Consider the following 19,598-nt stretch of genomic DNA (forward strand, 5'->3'; position numbering starts at 1 on the left):
GCCATCCAAAATCATGATCCAAGGCCATTCCATTAGACATTCCCCTATTCCATAATCTCTTATTGCACTAAACTTGCTGTCCAAAAGCTTGGTTCCAAAACCACGTTTTTACTTTCTTCCTGAAGGTCAGGAGGGAAGGCCTGCTCTAATCTCGCCGGGGATGGCGTTCCAGAGTCAAGGGGCCACCACTGAGAAGGTCCTGTCACTCGTCCCCATCAACCGCACCTGCGAAGGAGGTGGGACCGAGAGCAAGGTCTCCCCAGAAGATCTTAACCTCTGAGGTGGATCATAGAGGGAGATACATTCAGACAGGTAAACTGGGACAGAACCATTAAGGGCAGTGGTTCTCAACCTGGGGTCCCCAGATGTTTTTGGCCTTCAACTCCCAGAAATCCTAACAGCCGGTAAAATGGCTGGGATTTCTGGGAGTTGTAGGCCAAAAACATCTGGGGACCCCAGGTTGGGAACCACTGATTTAGGGCTTTATAAGCTAAAGCCAGCACTTTGAATTGTGCTCAGTAGCAGACTAGCAGCCAGTGGAGCTGACGTAACATGGGGGGTTGTATGCTCCCTGTATGCTGCCCCAATGAGGAATCTGGCTCCCGCCCATTGGACCACTTGAAGCTTTTGAATGGTCTTCAAAGGCAACCCCATGTAGTGCACGCTGTGGTCTATTAGGGTTGTAACAAGAGCATGGACCACCATGGCCAAGTCTGCCTTCTCAAGGTGCAGTCCCACTACCGTACAAGTTTTAATATGCGTAGCATAATTCAACTTCATCATTTTCATATTTATGCAATTAAACAATTTATCAACCTGCAAATGTGAGAGTACGAGGCTAAATAAATAAATAAATAAATAAAGGAAATTATTCCTCTTTAGCAAATAACTGGGCAAAATAACCAAGGGGGATAATCAGCCACTGTGCAAGAGGCGGAAGAGAAGAAAACCTGAAGTTCAAACAATTTTATGTGTGTTTACTAAATAAGTGTACACTGGTTTGACTACAAAGCAAGTATGGGTTACAAAACTATAAGTTAAACCAGGCCCGAGGGATGGGATTGGAGCAAAAGCTGAGCAAACAGAGAGAACTGCTTTTAGCAGTTTTCCTCCAGCCTCACTACTTGTATCAGAGCAGAGTTGGAGATAACACCTTCAAAACAGCAAAGGATGAGGAAATTTCTCTGCTTCTTGCCGCCTATTTCCTTTTTTGTATTTATTTTCTTTAAAATACAGCATGAACCCCCTTATCCATGGGTGATACATTACCAGATTTTGTGTGAATATGTAAAACCACACATAATAGTGCCCCCTATTGAAATTAAGGCAGTCTGGCCCAAGAATACTATGAAGCAGTGTAGAGGATGCAGAAAATATTTTGTCAGACATGGATAAACCAAACTGCAGGTACCAGTCCCATGGATGCAGAAGTTTCACTGTACACATATCTCACTTTATATCATGAGATCTCAGAACAACTTGGGCCAGAAGTCTTTCATATCACTGATTGTACTCAGAATGATGCTGGTACCGATAACTCCTCAGAAAAAAAAGACATCCACAACCAAGGTGCCACCAAGGAAAAGGCTCTGCTCTACCTCCTCTCAAAGTACATGAGAGTGATGGACAAAAGAGGGACCCAACTATCATTCTGCATTTGCAGATTCCACCATTCACGGCATGAAAAAATCCCCAAAAAATCCATAAATCTAATCTTGATTTTGCCATTTTATACATAAGGCACACGATTGTATTACACAGGGAGCCCCCAGTGGGGCAGTGGGTTAAAGCGTGGAGCTCCTGGCCTTGTTGACCAAAAGGTTGCAGGTTCAAATCCAAGGAGCGCCGTGAGCTTCTGCTGTCAGCCGCAGCTTCTGCCAACCTAGCAGTTCGAAAACATGCAAGTGTGAGTAGATCAATAGGTAACTTCCAGCGGGAAAGTAACGGCACTCCATGCAGTCATGCTGGCCACATGACCTTAGAGGTGTTTACAGACAACGCCGGCTCTTCGGCTTAGAAATGGAGATGAGCACCACACCCCAGAGTCGGACACAACTGGACTTCACATCAGGGGAAAACCTTTACATTTACCTTTACTATTATATTACACCACTGAATATAATGGATATAACATAATGGATTTTGACCACATCATCCATTTTATACCTGAACCGGAACAAGCAAATTTAGTAAGCACACATATCTAATTTATCCTAATAGGATAAATTGATAGGAATAGATAATGTAGAACGAAGTATGGGCTCTGAATTGGCGAACGCTGAGCTTGAGATTGGTTTATTGACTGTGATATATATTAATTGTTTTAACTGTCATAACTGTTTTAATTGCTGTTTTTACACATTTATTGTATTATTGTGTAGGCATCGAATTGTGCCTTTTTGTAAGCTGCCCTGAGTCCTCCCTCGGGGGTTGAGAAGGGCGGGGTAGAAGTACACGAAATAAATAAATAAATCCTAAACTTACTTGAGTTCGGGGGCAAGAGAGACTGCTGATCTACAACTTAGACTCCATTTCCCCAATTTAGACTCCATTTCCCCATAGAACAGTGTTTCTCAACCTGTGGGTCCCCAGGTGTTTTGGCCTACAACTCCCAGAAATCCCAGCCAGTTTACCAGCTGTTAGGAATTCTGGGAGTTGAAGGCCAAAACATCTGGGGACCCACAGGTTGAGAACCACTGCCATAAACTTTGCGATTGTTCTCTTTTCATTCCATCACAACTATCCCATCCCTGAGTGACCATCAGTACTCTACTCCAGTTCCTTCCACTTCACACCAGACACGATCACAGTGGCTGCGAGTGCCACTTCTTTTTGATCTCCCCCATCATATTTCTTAGTACAACTAGAGAAAGAGGAAAAAAAGAAGCCTAATGGGCTGCCAAGAAGCCCACAAGACTTTGACCATATGTCTTTGCTGGTGCTAACACTGGGGGCAACTCCTGGGTCCCATTTCTTACCTCACCAATGCTTCATAATGTCAGTTAATCACATTCATTCTTATTCTTCCTGTATCTATTTCAGAAGGATGAGTTGCTACACCCAACCCATTCCCTCTGAAGCAATTTCCCCAAATTCTGGATCCTGAATTAGCTCAGATTTCGTTCTTAATGTCATTCTGGGCAGTGCAATACAGTAGAAAGTCCATAAATTCTGCAGCCCTTGCTGAATACCCTTGCATTCTGGTTGGCGAATTAAAGTTCCGCCACAAGTGAAAACCAATTAGAGTGATAGGATTTGCATTAAAAGCTATGCACGCAAAACAGATTACACACACAGTACATTAGCCATCTTACAAATAACAAAATCTTCCCATAATGATTGGCTGCAAAATTCCTGCAGCTCCTGACAAAAAAACATTTGGGAATTGTTCCAGGCTGTTAGCTGATTACAAAAAAGGACAGATATCCTGAATTGGGTATAAATGATGTTCCCAAATGATTCCTCTAAAGAAAAGAAGAAGAAATTGGACAATGTATATAAAGGGGCTGTTTATAAGTAGTATATGGAAGTGAATTTCCCTTCCAATGGGTAGCTGTTTCTCACTTGCTGTTGATTCTGTTCTTAACTGTGAGTCATTTATAAATCAGATGTCTGTAACTCGTGGACTGCCTGTATTTACTTGCAGATGTAACACTGCAGTCTGAATTTTGTCAACACAATTACAGAATTACAGTAAGTTTTTAGTATTCACTAGGGTTTGATTCCAGGTTCCCTGTGACTACCAAAATCCATGGATGCTTAAGTCCCCTTACAAATAATGATGTAATAAAATATTACCCCACATATAAAATAGCAAAATAAAGCTTTGCCTATTGGATTCCCCACTCCAGAATATTTTCAAGTCATGTATGATTATGAGGGTTGAATGAAAAGTAATGCCTCCACCTTCGTTACTTGGGTTTGGATGGGAATATTATAATAAATCAAATGCAGAAATAATCATTAGAATGTGCTCTTTTACTACCGCTATTCACTTTTCCACATAATCACCAGACAATTGGATACATTTCTGCCAACAATGAACAAGTTTTCTGAAGCCGTCACGGAAGAAGTCGACACTCTGTTTCCGCAACCAACGTCTCACAGTTCTCTCAACATCTTCATCAGAAGCATAATGATGTCCCCGCAGATCTTCTTCCATTATCCGGAACAGATGGAAGTCAGACGGTGCTAAATCTGGACTGTATGGAGGATGTCGTACGGTGGTGAGATCCAACCTCTGAAGTTTCAAGTCTGTGCGCTTTCATTTCAGGCGTCAGCATCCTGGGTATCCATCGTGCACAGATCTTCTGATAGCCAAGCAAAGCAATAATGTGACCCACACATTCTTGTGAAATGCTGATTATGTTTGAAATTTCTCTCTGTGTGATACGACAATCGTCCTGAATCAATCTGTCAACCTTTTGCTTGTGAAACTCGGTGGTTGCTGTTATTGGACGTCCACCTCTTTGTTTGTCACGTAAGTCAGATGTTCCCACCTCAACATCTTTAAGTTTACTCGCCCAGTGACATACAGTACTCACATCAACACAATCACCATAAGCAGCTTGCATTCTCTGATGAATCTCCTTTGGGGTGACACCTTCTGCTGTCAAGAATTCAATGACCGCACGTTGCTTAAGTCACAGGGTTCCATACTTCGCACTTTAACAACATAACCATTCAATGCTAAGGCTTCACGCCAAAACTGAACTGTAGAGGAGAGTCTACTGAACAAGCAAGTATGAAGGTGGAGGCATTACTTTTCATTCAACCCTCGAAAATCCAGGAATGGAGAATCTGTGGATATAGAGGAATTGTAATCTTCTAGTTGAAGAAAATCCACTACTAAGGCTGAGGTCCCACTGGGGTCATGTGGATACTTTCCTGATTAATTCAGGGTAAACTGCATAGGAGTTGACCCAATGCAGCTCAGGAGCATCCATAGAGCCCTTTGGAAATCCAGATAGCCATCCAGCCCAAGCAAACACTGGGGTTGCTGCCGCCGCCACCACCGCTATGTTACCTATCACAACCAGCTCACTTGCTAGCAATGTCACATTTCTGGTCACATGATTGTGACCTCACTCTCTTATTGTACCATTTGTTTCAGTTGCAGAAGCCCTCTGCCTCCTGATTTTCTGGGCCTTCTTGAAATGCCTCTTGGAAAGTTTTGTGGCTTCTAGTGCTGTTGAAAGAAAGAAGGCACACTTGCCTTTTCTCTAGCGTAGAAACAGCTTTAAGAAGCATTAAACTTGGTCTCCTCTATAAACAAAAGGCAAAGGATCCAGAAAGAGTGTTATCTTAACTGATGCTTTCAAGACCATTCTTAATAAAGGATATAAGGGCAAAGGATTCCAGAAAAAGGGGTAGCTTAAACCCTCCCAGGTCTGGCCTCCTTCTCCACCACCATCAACATGGAAAACTTTAGCAGCCGAAACAGCCAGGCTTCCAGCTCGTGGTGGCAGACCAAGGGGGAGACCAAGGCTAGATGCACACAGCCAAGGAGCTCCTCCCCTCCTTCTGTCCCTCAGACTCTCTCTCGGGGAGATGGACCCAGCACAGTAGGAGCCTCAAAGCCAAGCCGTGTCCTGCCTCTCATTTAAGACGCATTAAACCCAGTTTCCTTCACTACAAAGAGAAAGGATCCAGAAAGGTTCTTGTGGGGTTTTTTGGGCTATAGGGCCATGTTCTAGAGGCATTTCTCCTGATGTTTCGCCTGCATCTATGGCAAGCATCCTCAGAGGTAGAAAGGGTAACTTTGATGCTTTTTTAAATCCAGGTCTTTATGAAGGATATGGAAGAGGAGCCTGTGGAAAGTTGTCATTCTCCCCACCCCACCTCACCCTCCGCCCCATAATGGGTGCTTTCTTAACCCCATTACTGCCAATGGACCGAAAAGAAGTTTTTTTTTCTGATGCTGAACGAAAACTCAATTAGGCAGCATAGCCGTTTTCGGGATGTGCTGGAAAACTGATATGGGGGGCTTCTGAAGCAAGCAAGCAGAAATGGATAGCAACTAACCCTGAATGCACAAGCCTAATAACCTAACATCTGATGAAAGTGGGTGGGATAGTGCTATTCCGGAGACTTTAGTGAAGATTTGCTGTGGTGGTAATGATGGCCCTCTCTAGAGAAACATGCAATTCACTGCCTCTTTCACTGTGACACCCAAAACAGCCACCTCACTCCCCCTTATGCAAAGAAAACACATACGCACACACAAAACTTTGTTGTTGGGTTGCCACGTGTAAATAAACTTGTGATTCTGGGATGCTAACTCCCTCTCCAATCCTTTGTACTTATTTGTAAGAGAACTTTGTGTGACTCATCCGTCTGTGGGAGGAATTCTCTTTAATTTTTTAAAGTGAAAACAAAACCATATATATTTTTGAACACCATGGCCTTGATCACACTTAACAACTTTAGCAGAGTCAGTATTATTAAGTTTTAGACCTTAATAAGCAGGACCCCAAACTTTAATCAAATAATCAGTGCAACTAATCACCTTATGCATATTAAAACCCACCACAAAATTAAAATCAGAAAGGGTGACAACAAACAAATATGACAAGGCTTAATTAGGATTTCTCTGGGACTGTTAATACGCAGTTTTGAAACAAAAAGGGAAGAAGGGACATCTGTTTCATTGCAATGGTTCCACAGAGGCAAAAAAATCAACAGTATTAGCTATTAAAATCCAAAAAAAATTAACCTCACCTCTGAGGATGCTTGCCATAGATGCAGGCGAAACGTCAGGAGAAATGCCTCTAGAACATGGCCCTATAGCCCGAAAAAACCCACAAGAACCTAATTAATAGTTTGGTGACAGATTACATTTGCATTAAGAAATCAATTAAGTCATTGGAGTGTTGTGTGGTTTCTGGGCTGCATGGCTATGTTCTAGCATCATTTTATTTATTTATTTATTTATTTATTTATTTATTTATTTATTTATTTACTATATTTGTATACCGCTTTTCTCAGCCCACGGGTGACTCAAAGCAATTTACAGAAGCAAAATTCAATGCCCAAAACATCATAAAACATTTAAAACAATTAAAAACAATAGAATAAATATATAATCATAACAAGGTCAATAAAACATAGATCATTAACGTCTCCTAGTTAAAATCAAGATCCAATTTATTTATTTAAAACTTTTATATCCCGATCTTCTCAACCTCTGTAGAGGGACTCAGACCAATATCATCATCCAATCACTCCACATTTCTATGTCTGTTACACTGCCTTTTCAAACGCCTGCTCAAACAATCAGGTTTTAACTTTCCTATGGAATGCAAACAGAGAGGAGGCCGATCTAATGTCTCTAAGAAGGGCGTTCCATAGCCGAGGGGCCACCACTGAGAAGGCCCTGTCTCTCGTCCCTGCCAAACATATTTGTGACACAGGTGGGATCGAGAGCAGGGCCTCTCGAGACAATCTTAATGTTCTAGCTGGTTCATAGGACAGGTAAGTTGGGCCAGAACCATTTAGGGCTTTATAGGCTAAAGCCAGCACTTTGAATTGTGCCCAGTAGCAAACTGGCAGCCAGTGGAGCTGGCACAATAGAGGAGTTGTATGCTTTCTGAGTGCTGCTCCAGTTAGTAATCTGGCTGCTGTCCGTTGGACCATTTGAAGCTTCCAGACAGTCTACAAAGGCAACCCCACGTAGAGCACACTGCAGTAGTCTATACAGGATGTAACCAGAGCATGGACCACCGTAGCCAAGTCAGACTTCCCAAGGTACGTGCGCAGCTGATTTTCTCCTGACGTTTCACCTGCATCTGTGGCCACAGATGCAGGCCATATGTCAGGAGAAAATGCTGCTAGGACACGGCTATACCGTCTGGAAACCACACAACACCCCAGTGATTCTGGCCATGAAAGTCTTCGACAATACAATTAAAATATTGATCAATTAAAACTTCACTTTATCAATCAGTGGGGGATCACTTTGATCAGCAGACCTCACATTGAGGACCTTTTTTTAAAAAAAGACTACAACACTACAGCCTTGTTGGTGTAATCTGGCATGAAATAAATGTTATTGCAATGTAGTAAACTTTGAGAAACACCTCAGCAAGCGAGAGTCCAAAAGTAGCAGGCTCAAACCCAGAACCTCAATCAATGGCTGATACCAAATGAGAGACTCCCCCCTGGGCACACAGAAAACTGGGCAACTTGGAAGGCACTGAACAGACTGCGCTCTGGCACCACGAGATGCAGAGCCAACCTTCAGAAATGGGGCTACAAAGTGGAATCCACGACATGCGAGTGTGGAGAGGAGCAAACCACTGACCACCTGCTGCAATGCAACCTGAGCCCTGCCACATGCGCAATGGAGGACCTTCTTGCAGCAACACCAGAAGCACTCCAAGTGGCCAGCTACTGGTCAAAGGACATTTAATCAACCACCAAACTCACAAATTTTGTATTTTGTCTGTTTGTTTGTTTGTTTGCTTTGTTCTGTTAGAAATGTAATATAATTGGCTGGTTGCCCTGACACGACAAATAAAGTAAACTTTGAGGAGTTCTAAACTATAAATTACTTTACGCTTCTTTTCAATAGCTCCACATGAAACCTATATTGGTTGGGACATAAAGAAACTCACTGGAGTAGCCAATTAGGAATTGGCTAGACTAATGAACATATAGATGACTGAGCAACTTCAACTGAGCAACTTCAAGTTGTTTAACCAATTGAGATCACTACTGTTAAATAATCTAGTCAAAGAGTTCCCTCTCTTATTTTGTGTGCGTGTTCTCTAAATTCCACAATTAGCTTGCTATTCATAACAGCAGCAAAACCAGGTAAGTCGAATAATTTTAGTCAAAGCACATTCCAAAACAAATATCATTTTAAAAACGCTGCATGACACGAGCCAAGCTCTGGGAGTTGGTAAATATTTCTTACGAGGCACTTCAGAATTTTCCTCACTTAGAAAGCCAACATTTTTAGATTTTCACTAACGAATCAATGGACCCTTTCTTCTGCTTCCACTGTGAATAAATGCTCCTTTAGTTTTCTTTGACTCGACTTCTTTCTTCTGTTTCCAAAAGAGGGAGTGGGAGGCTTGTGAGGGTAAAGTAGAGGGGGGAAGCTTCTTCTACAACCCTGCCAAATCTGCCCCAATATGCCAGGAGAGTCGCCAACCAGGAGCCATGATATAAAGAAACTGCCCTACTATGGAAACCTGTGATTTTTAGTTTGATGGAGCTATTGGGCTGGGAACTCTTAACACTCTGACCTAAGCTGCAAATTCTAGGCATCTTTGAAATGGAAACACATCATTTAAAGTGGAATCACACCACTATAATTGTGTAGTGTGAAAGTGTTCCAGATTTCAGTACTTTGCTTTTCTCAGGCACAAGTAAAGGTGCAGAAGCCATGTATTTTCTCAAATTCTGCATTCCTCTGGAAACAAAACAATATCCTTCAACACTATGGAATAATATGAAAGAAATTGATCATGATGTTTACAGTCATCCTGCTGTCATCTTAATTTTTAGGTTTGTGTAGTATTTCAAAAATCTTTGGTGCCACAACAGAGTAGTAGAAATGAGCATGTAAATCATAGGAAACAGACTGGTTCAATAGTTTTATTGTATCACGGTGTGTTGTTTTATTGTTTACGGTTATTGCTTTATGTTTTTTGATTTCCTTTGATTTATATGTAATTGTTATATTGCTATTTTATTGTTGGCCTTGGCCTTTGTAAACCGCATTGAGTCCTTCGGGAGATGCTAGCGGGGTACAAATAAAGTCAATAATAATAATAATAATAATAATAATAATAATAATTCAAAATTGGGAAAGGCGTACGGCAGGGTTGTATACTCTCGCCCAACCTATTCAACTTGTATGTAAAACAAATCATGCGATGTGCGGGGCTTGACGAATGCAAGGCTCGGGTAAAATTTGCTGGAAGAAACATTAACAACCTTAGATATGCAGATGATACCACTTTGATGGCTGAAAGTGAGGAGGAGCTGAGGAGCCTTCTAATCAAGGTGAAAGAAAAAAGTGCAAAAGCTGGGTTGCAGCTAAACATAAAAAAAAAACCCAAGATTATGGCAACAAGAATGATTGACAACTGGAAAATAGAGGGAGAAAACACGGAGGCTGTGACAGACTTTGTATTTCTGGATACAAAAATTACTGCAGACACAGACTGCAGCCAAGAAATCAGAAGACACTTACTTCTTGGGAGGAGAGCAATGACCAATCTCGATAAAATAGTGAAGAGTAGAGACATCACACTGGCAACCAAGATCCGCATAGTCAAAGTAATGGTATTCCCCGTAGTAACATATGTATATGAGAGCTGGGCTATAGAGAAGGCTGAGAGAAGGAAGATTGATGCTTTTGAACTGTGATGCTGGAGGAAAGTTCTGAGAGTGCCTTGGACCGCGAGAAGATCGAACTAGTCCATAGTTCACAAAATAAAGCCCAACTTCTCATTGGAGGGAAGGATATTAGAGGCAAAGATGAAGTACTTTGGCCACATCATGAGAAGTCAGGAAAGCTTAGAGAAGAGTATGATGCTGGGGAAAATGGAAAGAAAAGGGAAGAGGGGCCGGCCAAGGGCAAGATAGATGGATGGCATCCTTGAAGTGACTGGCTTGACCTTGAAAGAGCTGGGGGTGGTGACGGTCGACAGGGAGCTCTGGCGTGGGCTGGTCCATGAGGTCACGAAGAGTCGGAAACAACTGAACAAATGAACAACAACAATACAGCTGATATTCTCTATCTGAACCAACTTCTTAACTATCAACAAAGGAATACATGATTCTCCCCCTCAGTTACATAAACTGGAGCTATGTTGACTTGACTTTTAAACAAAATCCTATTCAATTTGGTTGGGACAGAGGTATGGAAAATGATCCTTATTTACCAGGTTCTGAAGTATTTTCGTTTTCTGTTCCACCAAATAAAAACTCATATTTGGCCTTGGCAACACTTTGCGAATGAGCTGAAGCACCATTAACCCAAACAAATTCTTCTCCCTGAAAACAAAAAGAGACGAAAAACATGGTCAGTTTATTGATACACATTCAGCCAGCAATTCTTGTCTGAAACCAATAAAAGAAGACTTTCTCAAGAGCATGACTGTGAAAAGCTGCTCTTCATGCAACAAGCACATGCACATGATTGGCTTCAGAATATTTTCTCTATCAGCAAATAACCCTCTTTTGTTGAAAGACTCCCAATCATCAAAACGTTGTTCGGTATATTTCTCCAAAATTATTTAATATAACAATCATATACCCATCCTATTCACACTTCCTTGAAGTACATTCCCACTGAATTCAGCAAGACTCACTACTTTACAAGCCTCTGAACTACTTTTATGCTTACATATACATTTTTGAAGCATTCCATTCAAGCCACAATCAGAAACATGACAACCTGGGAGGAAGCAACACCCTGCCATGTGTTAAAAGAGGTAATGCGATGCTTCTAAATACTTCAGAAATAACTGAACGATTCATCAGAATGCCGAGAAGCGATAGATGAGCTCCCTACTCTTGGGTTGTGTCAGATCAGATTGGAAGTAGACAAACAAATATCTCACACATTGATATACAACTCGGTTAACTTCAGAACTAATCCAGATTTGCTTACTTGTCTTCGAACAACTTCATGTTAAAAGGCTGTTTTGAAGAACTGCCCTAGTAATACTGCTTTTCAAGAACACAAGCCCACTGTCTACAGGAAGACCCTCTTAGCCCAAGGATGTTGTTGTTGTTTATTTATATCCTGCTTTTTCTCTCCATATGGAAACTCAAAGCAGCTCACAACTATACAAGTATTACATATATCCCCCGGTGGCGCAGTGGTTTAAAGCGCTGAGCTGCTGAACTTGCTGACCGAAAGGTTGCAGGTTTTAATCCAGGAAGTGGCATGAGCTCCCGTTGTTAGGTCCAGCTTCTGCCAACCTAGCAGTTCAAAAACATGCAAATGTGAGTTGCTCAATAGGTACCGCTCCGGCGGGAAGGTAACAGCGCTCCATGAAGTCATGCTGGTCACATGACCTTGGAGGTGTCTATGGACAACGCTGGCTCTTCGGCTTAGAAATGGAGACGAGCATCAATCCCCAGAATCGGACATGACTGGTCTTAATGTCAGGGGAAAACCTTTACCTAACAAGTATTAAAATAGTAAAAACATTATTAAAAGCATATAAAATCACAGAAGCCCCTGATGAGCTTTAAAAACTTCTTCTTTAAAAGCCTGCCTGAATAAAAAGATTTTAATCTGCCGTTGGAAGGATTGCAGGGAGGGGATCATTTTGGCTTCCATGGGCAGGGAGTTCCAGAATCGAGGGGCAGCCACCAAGAAGGAAGGACCGCTCTCTCGTTCCCACCAATTGAGCTTGAGATGGAGTTGGGAATGACAAAAGGACCTCTCCTGAAGATCCGAGCATCTGGGCAGGTTCACACAAGGGGATGCGGGCGGTCAAATAGCCTGGACCTCAACCGTCTAGTGGTTTAAAGGTCATAACCTGCACTTTCAATTGTGCCCGGTAACAGACTGGCAGCCAGTGGAGCTGCTTCAACGGGGGGGGGGGGGGGAGGGTTGACCACTCGCTGTAGCCAGCCCCAGTTAGCAACCCAGCTGAAGCTCTTTGGTTCAACTGAAGTTTCAGAGCACTCTTCAGAGGCAGCCCCACGTAGAGCACATTACAGTAATCTTGGTGGGATATAACTAAGGCATGGACCACTGTGGTCAGATCTGGCTTCTCAAGGAGCAGGCACAGTTGACAAACAAGTTTAAATTGTGCAAAGGCCCTCCCGGCCACCGCCGATAACTGGGCCTCCAGGTTCAATGCTGAGTCCAGGTGTACCTCCAAATGGTGAACCTGTGTCTTCAGTAGGAGTGTAACACCATCCAGCACAGGCTGAATCCCTATTCCCTGGTCGGTTTTCCAACTGACCAGGAAGGAGTACCTCTGTCTTGTATGGATTAAATTTTAATTTGTTTGTCCTCATTCAGTCCATTACTGATGACAGACACTGATTTAGCATCAGGACAGCTTCCTTGGCATTAAGTGGAAAAGAGTAATAGAGCTGGGTTTCATCCACTTCCAGGTGGCACCATATTCCAAAACTCTGGATGACCTCTCCCAGCGGTTTCATGCATATGTCAAACAGCATGGGGGACAAAATGGATCCCTGGGGAACCCCAGAGGTAAATGGCCAGGGGTTCAAACAGGAGTCCCCCAACACCACCTTCTGGGTATGGCCCTCCAGGAAGATCAGAGTCACAGTGCCTCCCAGTCCCATCCCAGTAAGGTGACCAAGAGGTATACCAGGAGAATCAACAGGGACACACTCCCTCTAGCTTTCTGCATAGGTCATCCACCAAGGCAACTGTTGTAGCCTAACCTAAGTGAGTGCTCGGAAGACGAGAAAGGGAATGCTGGAATGGAAACTAGGAGACCAGGCTTGGAGGGAGTTGATATGGATTCTCATGGAAGTTTCCAGGCATCTGGAATCTGTCAGATTCTCATGAGGATCTGATGGAGTTACAGTCTGAAAAGGATGTGGGAGACAAATGTTTTTCCAGATCAAGTCGCCTTGAACTCTGAAGGCAAAATGTTAAAACAAAGACAGACTGGTTTTCTCAGTGGCTTAGAGTTAAGGAAAGGAAAAGCAGGTGTGTGTGAAGTGATGTCATGGGAGAGGTTGAAGCCCTTTAAATGGTTTCTTCTGGTGCAATTGTTTGTGAGAACAACATTTAATTTAAGGGAGAAACAGTTCTCGGTTCTTGTTCTTAGGTTTTGTTTCATCAATCCAAGTTTTCTAGTTTGTTCCTGTTTCTAGTTCTTGTGTAAATTAGGCTGCCTGCCTTGGATTCCTGCTATCATGTTTATGAATTAATTATGAAGACTGTGTTTTAATTGGATTTTTGACTTCTGAGATTCTTTTAGAATGGTTTTTTGAACTTTGATGCTTCTTTATAAAGTCACTGATTTCCTTATATACTTGTCTTTTAATAAACTTTATCTTACTGGACTATATGGATATAGTGTGGTATGTAGTGGAAAAGGTGATTCAGAGCTCAAGTGCAACAGCAACCAAAGCTGTCTCTGTTCCACAGCCTGGCTTGAAACCAGATTGAAATGGATCTAGATAAGGAGGAGGAGTTGGAGGAGGAGAAGGAGGAGGAGGAGGAGGAGGACGAGAACTTTATTTTTCTACCCCGCCTCCATCTCCCCAAAGGGACTCGGGGCAGTTTACATGGAGCCATAATCCATTTCATCCAGAAATCTCTGGAGTTGGGAAGCCATCAGTCCCAGCTGGCCTTCAGTCTCAGTTTTCCAGAAATAGGGAATCTCCCTTCCTTTGTCAAGATGAAACAGACCTTCATGGCACACAGAAAGATGTGCCAGACTCTTAAGTTGGATCCACAGTTTAAGTGAAGTGTTGTGTGGCAATGCCTCCTCCTATGCACATATTCCACAAGTGTCTGTTTCACCTGGACAAAGGGAGGGAGGTACCAATGAAACAAGCATAGCATGGCTACCTCTCAAATAGCCCCCTCGCTCCCCTCCTGAGGAATATTTACACGGCAGCCCCAATTTCTGGAAGTGAGGTTAGCCTTTCAAACTCATCATAAAAACATGGGGAAAAGTTATCAAACTGCAAAAACTTTGTTTTTGTGGGACATCTTGCAGCACATTTTTTCAATGAAAATCTGATAAGAGTCTCAACTAATTTGACATAGTTGTGGCAGACACCAAAAAAAATTCTGGACTATAACAACTACTTTCAAATTAAGTACCGCACAATTAAACAGGAAATAACACTTTCAAACCAGGAACAGATTTTTTTTTTCAAATTTTGTTACATAGTGCATTCAAAATTGCGAGTGTCAACTCGCAAAACATGGAGGGGCAACCATAATTTCTGTTGTACTTGCTTTGGGAGTTGCCCTTTATACAATCAGGTACGAAATACTACAATAAAGCTGAAACATAGTCAGGTAAAGGATTCTTGGTTGTCATTTTCAGACCTTAGAAGCAGCTGTGTGACACAGAGTACATGCTAGTCAGTTTGGGATTTGTATTTAAATCAGAGACACTAATGGAGCAATAAGAACTTCGTAGCCCTCTGAGTGATGTTGAACTGCAACACTAGATAGCTGCACAGCCAATGGTGAAGAACAATGGGGATTAAATATTAAAGCAGTGTTACAGCAGGCTACCAAGGCATTGAAACAGTATGAGACGTGGGTGTTAAGAATATAATTCTAAATATAAGGGAATAACATCCATTACCTATGGCTAACTGCCAGGGATTACATGTAACAATTTAATGGTCTTAAACTCAAAGTAGGAACAAAATCTAAGGAACCCATTTGCAGATGGAAAATGGAATAAGATCAGTCTCAGCCCACATAAGGGAAATTTCTATAAAAGTACCTTACTGGTCAAATGCAAAAGTAAAAGTATTTTACCGGTATCTGACACCTACAAAATTGAGTTGGATAGCAAGAAATCAATCTTCACTTTATTAGAGAGCCTGTGATTCCTGGGCACTTACTTCCATGCTTGGTGGTTTCTCCCTGTATTACAACTATTTTGGCAGGATATACAGAATGGCATTGAGAACATTACAAACCAAACAGTCATACTAGACTTAGTACGCAAGAATATGATCTCTTTCCTTTTGCTGGCAAACAAAGAAATGGTTCCCAGAAACTTGAAGGAGGTTAAGAATCCAAACTAGGATTTATAGTAGTGCAAACCTTGGAATTCAGCCTCACTATTAATTTAGTTATTTACCTTATTTATAGCCTGCCTTTTTCTACCCTGGGTTAAAAATTAAAACATAATAAGCATAATAAAAATGCATTTCAATGAATCCCATCATCCAGAGTCGTAGTCAAAAGACCAATCCATGGTCAAATTCCACATATTTCATAATAACATTCCTGCAATGCTCTATTTTCCAACAACTGCTTCCAGAGCCAGGTTTTGACTCTTTTTCTAAACACTAGGAGGGAGGGGGCTGATATCACTAAAGAGGGGGTTCCACAGTCGAGGGGCCACAACTGAGAAGGCCCTGTCTCTTGTCCCCACCAACCAATTTTGCGAAGAAGGTGGGACTGAGAGCTAAATGAGGTCCAAGGCCATCATTGTCCAGAAGGCTCACTGATTGCAAGAATTCATTTGCTGATCAATTCCTCTGTTTGCTGAGTGCAAACAGAAATAGTTAATTAAGGGAGAGGCAGTGGGCAAGGTAATTCAAAGGGTTATGGGAGATGCGGTGAGTGGGGTCATGCAAACAAGAGAGAAAGGAACCCTGGGAGGTGTCTGTGGTGGAGGAAAAACTGAAAATCTAGGCTGAAATTGTCCCTGTACGAAAGCCTTCACTGGGGTGATGGGCAGGATGGTGTTTGTGGATGACATTGGCAGGGCTCCTGGACATGTTCATGGTAACTGCAATGTTAGTTTTGGGAGAGCCATTGATGTCTCCGGTTTAATGGGAGCTTTAGCTTGTTTGTGGAGGCTAGAATCCGTCTCTGTAAGCAAACACCCCTATCTATAGATAGATAGATAGATAGATAGACAGACAGACAGACAGACAGACAGGACACAAATATGCACGCTTCACATCACTGCCATTTACTACGAGGGTTGAATGAAAAGTGATTCCTCCACCTTCGTTCAAATGATAGGTAAATGTTTTCCCTTGACATTAAGTCCAGTCATGACCGACTCTGGGAGTTGATGCTCATCTCCATTTCTAAACTGACGAGCTGGCATTGTCCGTAAACACCTCCAAGATCATGTGGCCAGCATGGAGTGCCATTACCTTCCCACCTATCGATCTACTCACATTTGTATGTTTTCGAACTGCTAGGCTGGCAGAAGCTGGGGCTGACAGCAGGAGCTCACACCGCTCGCCGGATTCGAAGCATGACAGGAAAACAGTAATCCAACTACAAGTACTTCAGATAGCACTGGACTGGGAGGTGACAGAAGGGATGTAGAAGAACAAGGGAAATAACACAGAAAAAATGGAGTGTGTGTCCCTTTTGGAGTACCTGCTGAATGCCGGGGACACAGAGAAGCTTGTGAAATAGTACATTTCTTACTGGATGGTTGACAGGCACAAGTACAATTCACAACATGACCATACAAGAGTTCATGACTCACCCTGACTTCGAGAATGCATGCGAAACTTTTCATCCATGTAAATATTAAGGGCTGCTGCTATGAATAGAATTCAGCAGCTGTAGAGAACACGCATGAATGAGATCTTATTTAGCCAGTATTAGCTTGCTGAGTAGAGCTCTAATTTTCAAATTTTTAATTGATAGCTGAACTAATTAAAAATCTGCCATACAATTTTGTCCCAGAAACAAACAGAGGACCTACTCTAAGTCAAACTTAGATTGCAGCTTCCCAATTACAGCTTTTAAATTTTATTTTTAAAATATTTCAATTGTTTTTTCACAAATATACCTAAGGGATGTACAGTACAACATTAAAGGGCATTACAATTCTATATAAATAGAAATGTAATGTTCGTTTGTGGTATTCACAAAACCACTGGACGAATTGGCACCAAATTTGGACACAAGACACCTAACAACCCAATGTATGTCCACTCAAAAAAATGATTTTGTCATTTGGAAGTTGTAGTTGCTGGGATTTATAGTTCACCTACAATCAAAGAGCATTCGGAACCCCACCAACTATTTAATTGAACCAAACTTGGCACACAGGACTCCCATGACCAACAGAAAATACTGGAAGGGTTTGGTAGGCAGTGTCCTTTGGTTTTGGAGTTGTAGTTCACGTACATCCAGAGATCACTGTGGACTCGAACAATGATGGATCTGGACCAAACTTGGCACGAATACTCAATATGCCCAAATGTGAACACTGGTAGAGTTTGGGAAAAATACTATCTTGACATTCGGGAGTTGTAGTTGCTGGGATTTATAGTTCACCTACAATCAAAGAGCATTCTTAACCCCACCAACGATTTAATTGAACCAAACTTGGCACACAGGACTCCCATGACCAACAGAAAATACTGGAAGGGTTTGATGGGCAGTGTCCTTTGGTTTTGGAGTTGTAGTTCACCTACATCCAGAGAGCACTGTGGACTCGAACAATGATGGATCTGGACCAAACTCTACACGAATACTCAATATGCCCAAATGTGAACACTGGTAGAGTTTGGGCATTCGGGAGTTGCAGTTGCTGGGATTTATAGTTCACCTACAATCAAAGAGCATTCTGAACCCCACCAATGACAGAATTGGGGCAAACTTCCCACACAGAACCCACATGACCAACAGAAAATACTTAAGGCCATCCAGTCAAACTCCCTTCACCAAGGCAAGAAAACATAATCAAAACCCTCCTGACAAAGAGCCATCCAGTCATAGATATAGATAGATATATCTGATTCACACACACACACACACACACATAGTATCATAGATTTGAAAGGGACCCCTAAAGAAGGACAATGATATGTTGCCTGTTCCAGAGTAGGCAAACCAGGCAATCTCCACATCAACACTGACAAAGAAACAGCAAGAAATACTGTTTGCCCACAAGCATAAAGACATGACATATATTAGAAACCAATACTTTCTCATTATGGTACTTTATTTTCCAGATCACCAGACTGGGCCACAGCAACGCGTGGCAGGGGATGGCTAGTTAACAATAAAAACAAATTTCCAAGATCAAAACACAATAATAATAACAATAATAATAATAATTGTTGCTGTCATTTTTATTATAATTCATTTATTATATCCCACCCTTTCCCTCAGATGGAATTCAAGGTGGCTTGCAAATGTAAGCAAAACAGATTTAACTACAGTCAGCCCTCTGTATCTACTAATTCTGCATCCACAGATTCAACTATCTAGGGCAGGACTGCACAACTTGTGATCTTCCAGGTGTTTTGGACGTCAGATTCTATAATTCCTGACCATTGAACAAGCTGGTTAAGACTTCTGGGAGCTGGAATTCCAAACGCCTGGAGAGCCACAAATTGTTCAGGCCTAATCTAAGGCTTGAAAATATTCCAAAATATTTTTTTAAGGTAACATTCATTTTGAGATTTTAATTGCCTATAATGTGTCAGGCATCTTCGGATTTTATTATCCATGCCTAATGCAAGGACAAAAATATCCATGAAGACATACAGAAGTTATTTTGAAATGCAATTAATCTGCAGAATGAAAATCATTTAAAATCTAGTCAGAGATTGATGATAATTGCTACTAACAGCAATTTAATGGTCCGAGAAGTTGTGTTGAACTCTTTATTGAAAAGCAGAGAGGGTGGGAAATCAATAAGGAAAACATTTCACAATTTGGAAGCAATACCAGAGCACACCCTTCCAAAAATGCTATGATAGGGTTGCCATAAGTCTGTGATAACTTGAAGGCACATAATACTTAGAGGATTTGTTCCATGTGTGATATGTTCTCAAGCTTCACATGAACATGCAAAAGCATGGATAACAGTGACCGCTATTGAAATGATAGACTTGTGGTCTAGGAATTCCATATAGTCATGTTGAGGGACCTAGAAAATGCCTAGAAATGATAC

The 19,598-nt window shown here is 41.9% G+C and overlaps 1 protein-coding gene across 2 annotated transcripts in view; it reads right to left on the reverse strand.

Annotated features, from left to right (window-relative positions):
• The window catches only part of PSD3 (pleckstrin and Sec7 domain containing 3), a 249,639-nt gene that overhangs the window by 209,754 nt on the left and 20,287 nt on the right, over positions 1–19,598 (reverse strand). The window contains exon 2 of one of the 2 annotated variants that reach the window (XM_067463980.1): positions 10,899–11,010. The exons of the other annotated variant lie outside the window; for it this stretch is intronic. Coding sequence (XP_067320081.1) covers positions 10,899–11,010 — 112 coding nt within the window. The remainder of the gene's footprint in view (positions 1–10,898; positions 11,011–19,598) is intronic. 2 annotated transcript variants of the gene reach the window in all.

The sequence above is a fragment of the Anolis sagrei genome, chromosome 2 (genome assembly GCF_037176765.1).
Source record: "Anolis sagrei isolate rAnoSag1 chromosome 2, rAnoSag1.mat, whole genome shotgun sequence".
Classification (NCBI taxonomy): domain Eukaryota; kingdom Metazoa; phylum Chordata; class Lepidosauria; order Squamata; family Dactyloidae; genus Anolis; species Anolis sagrei.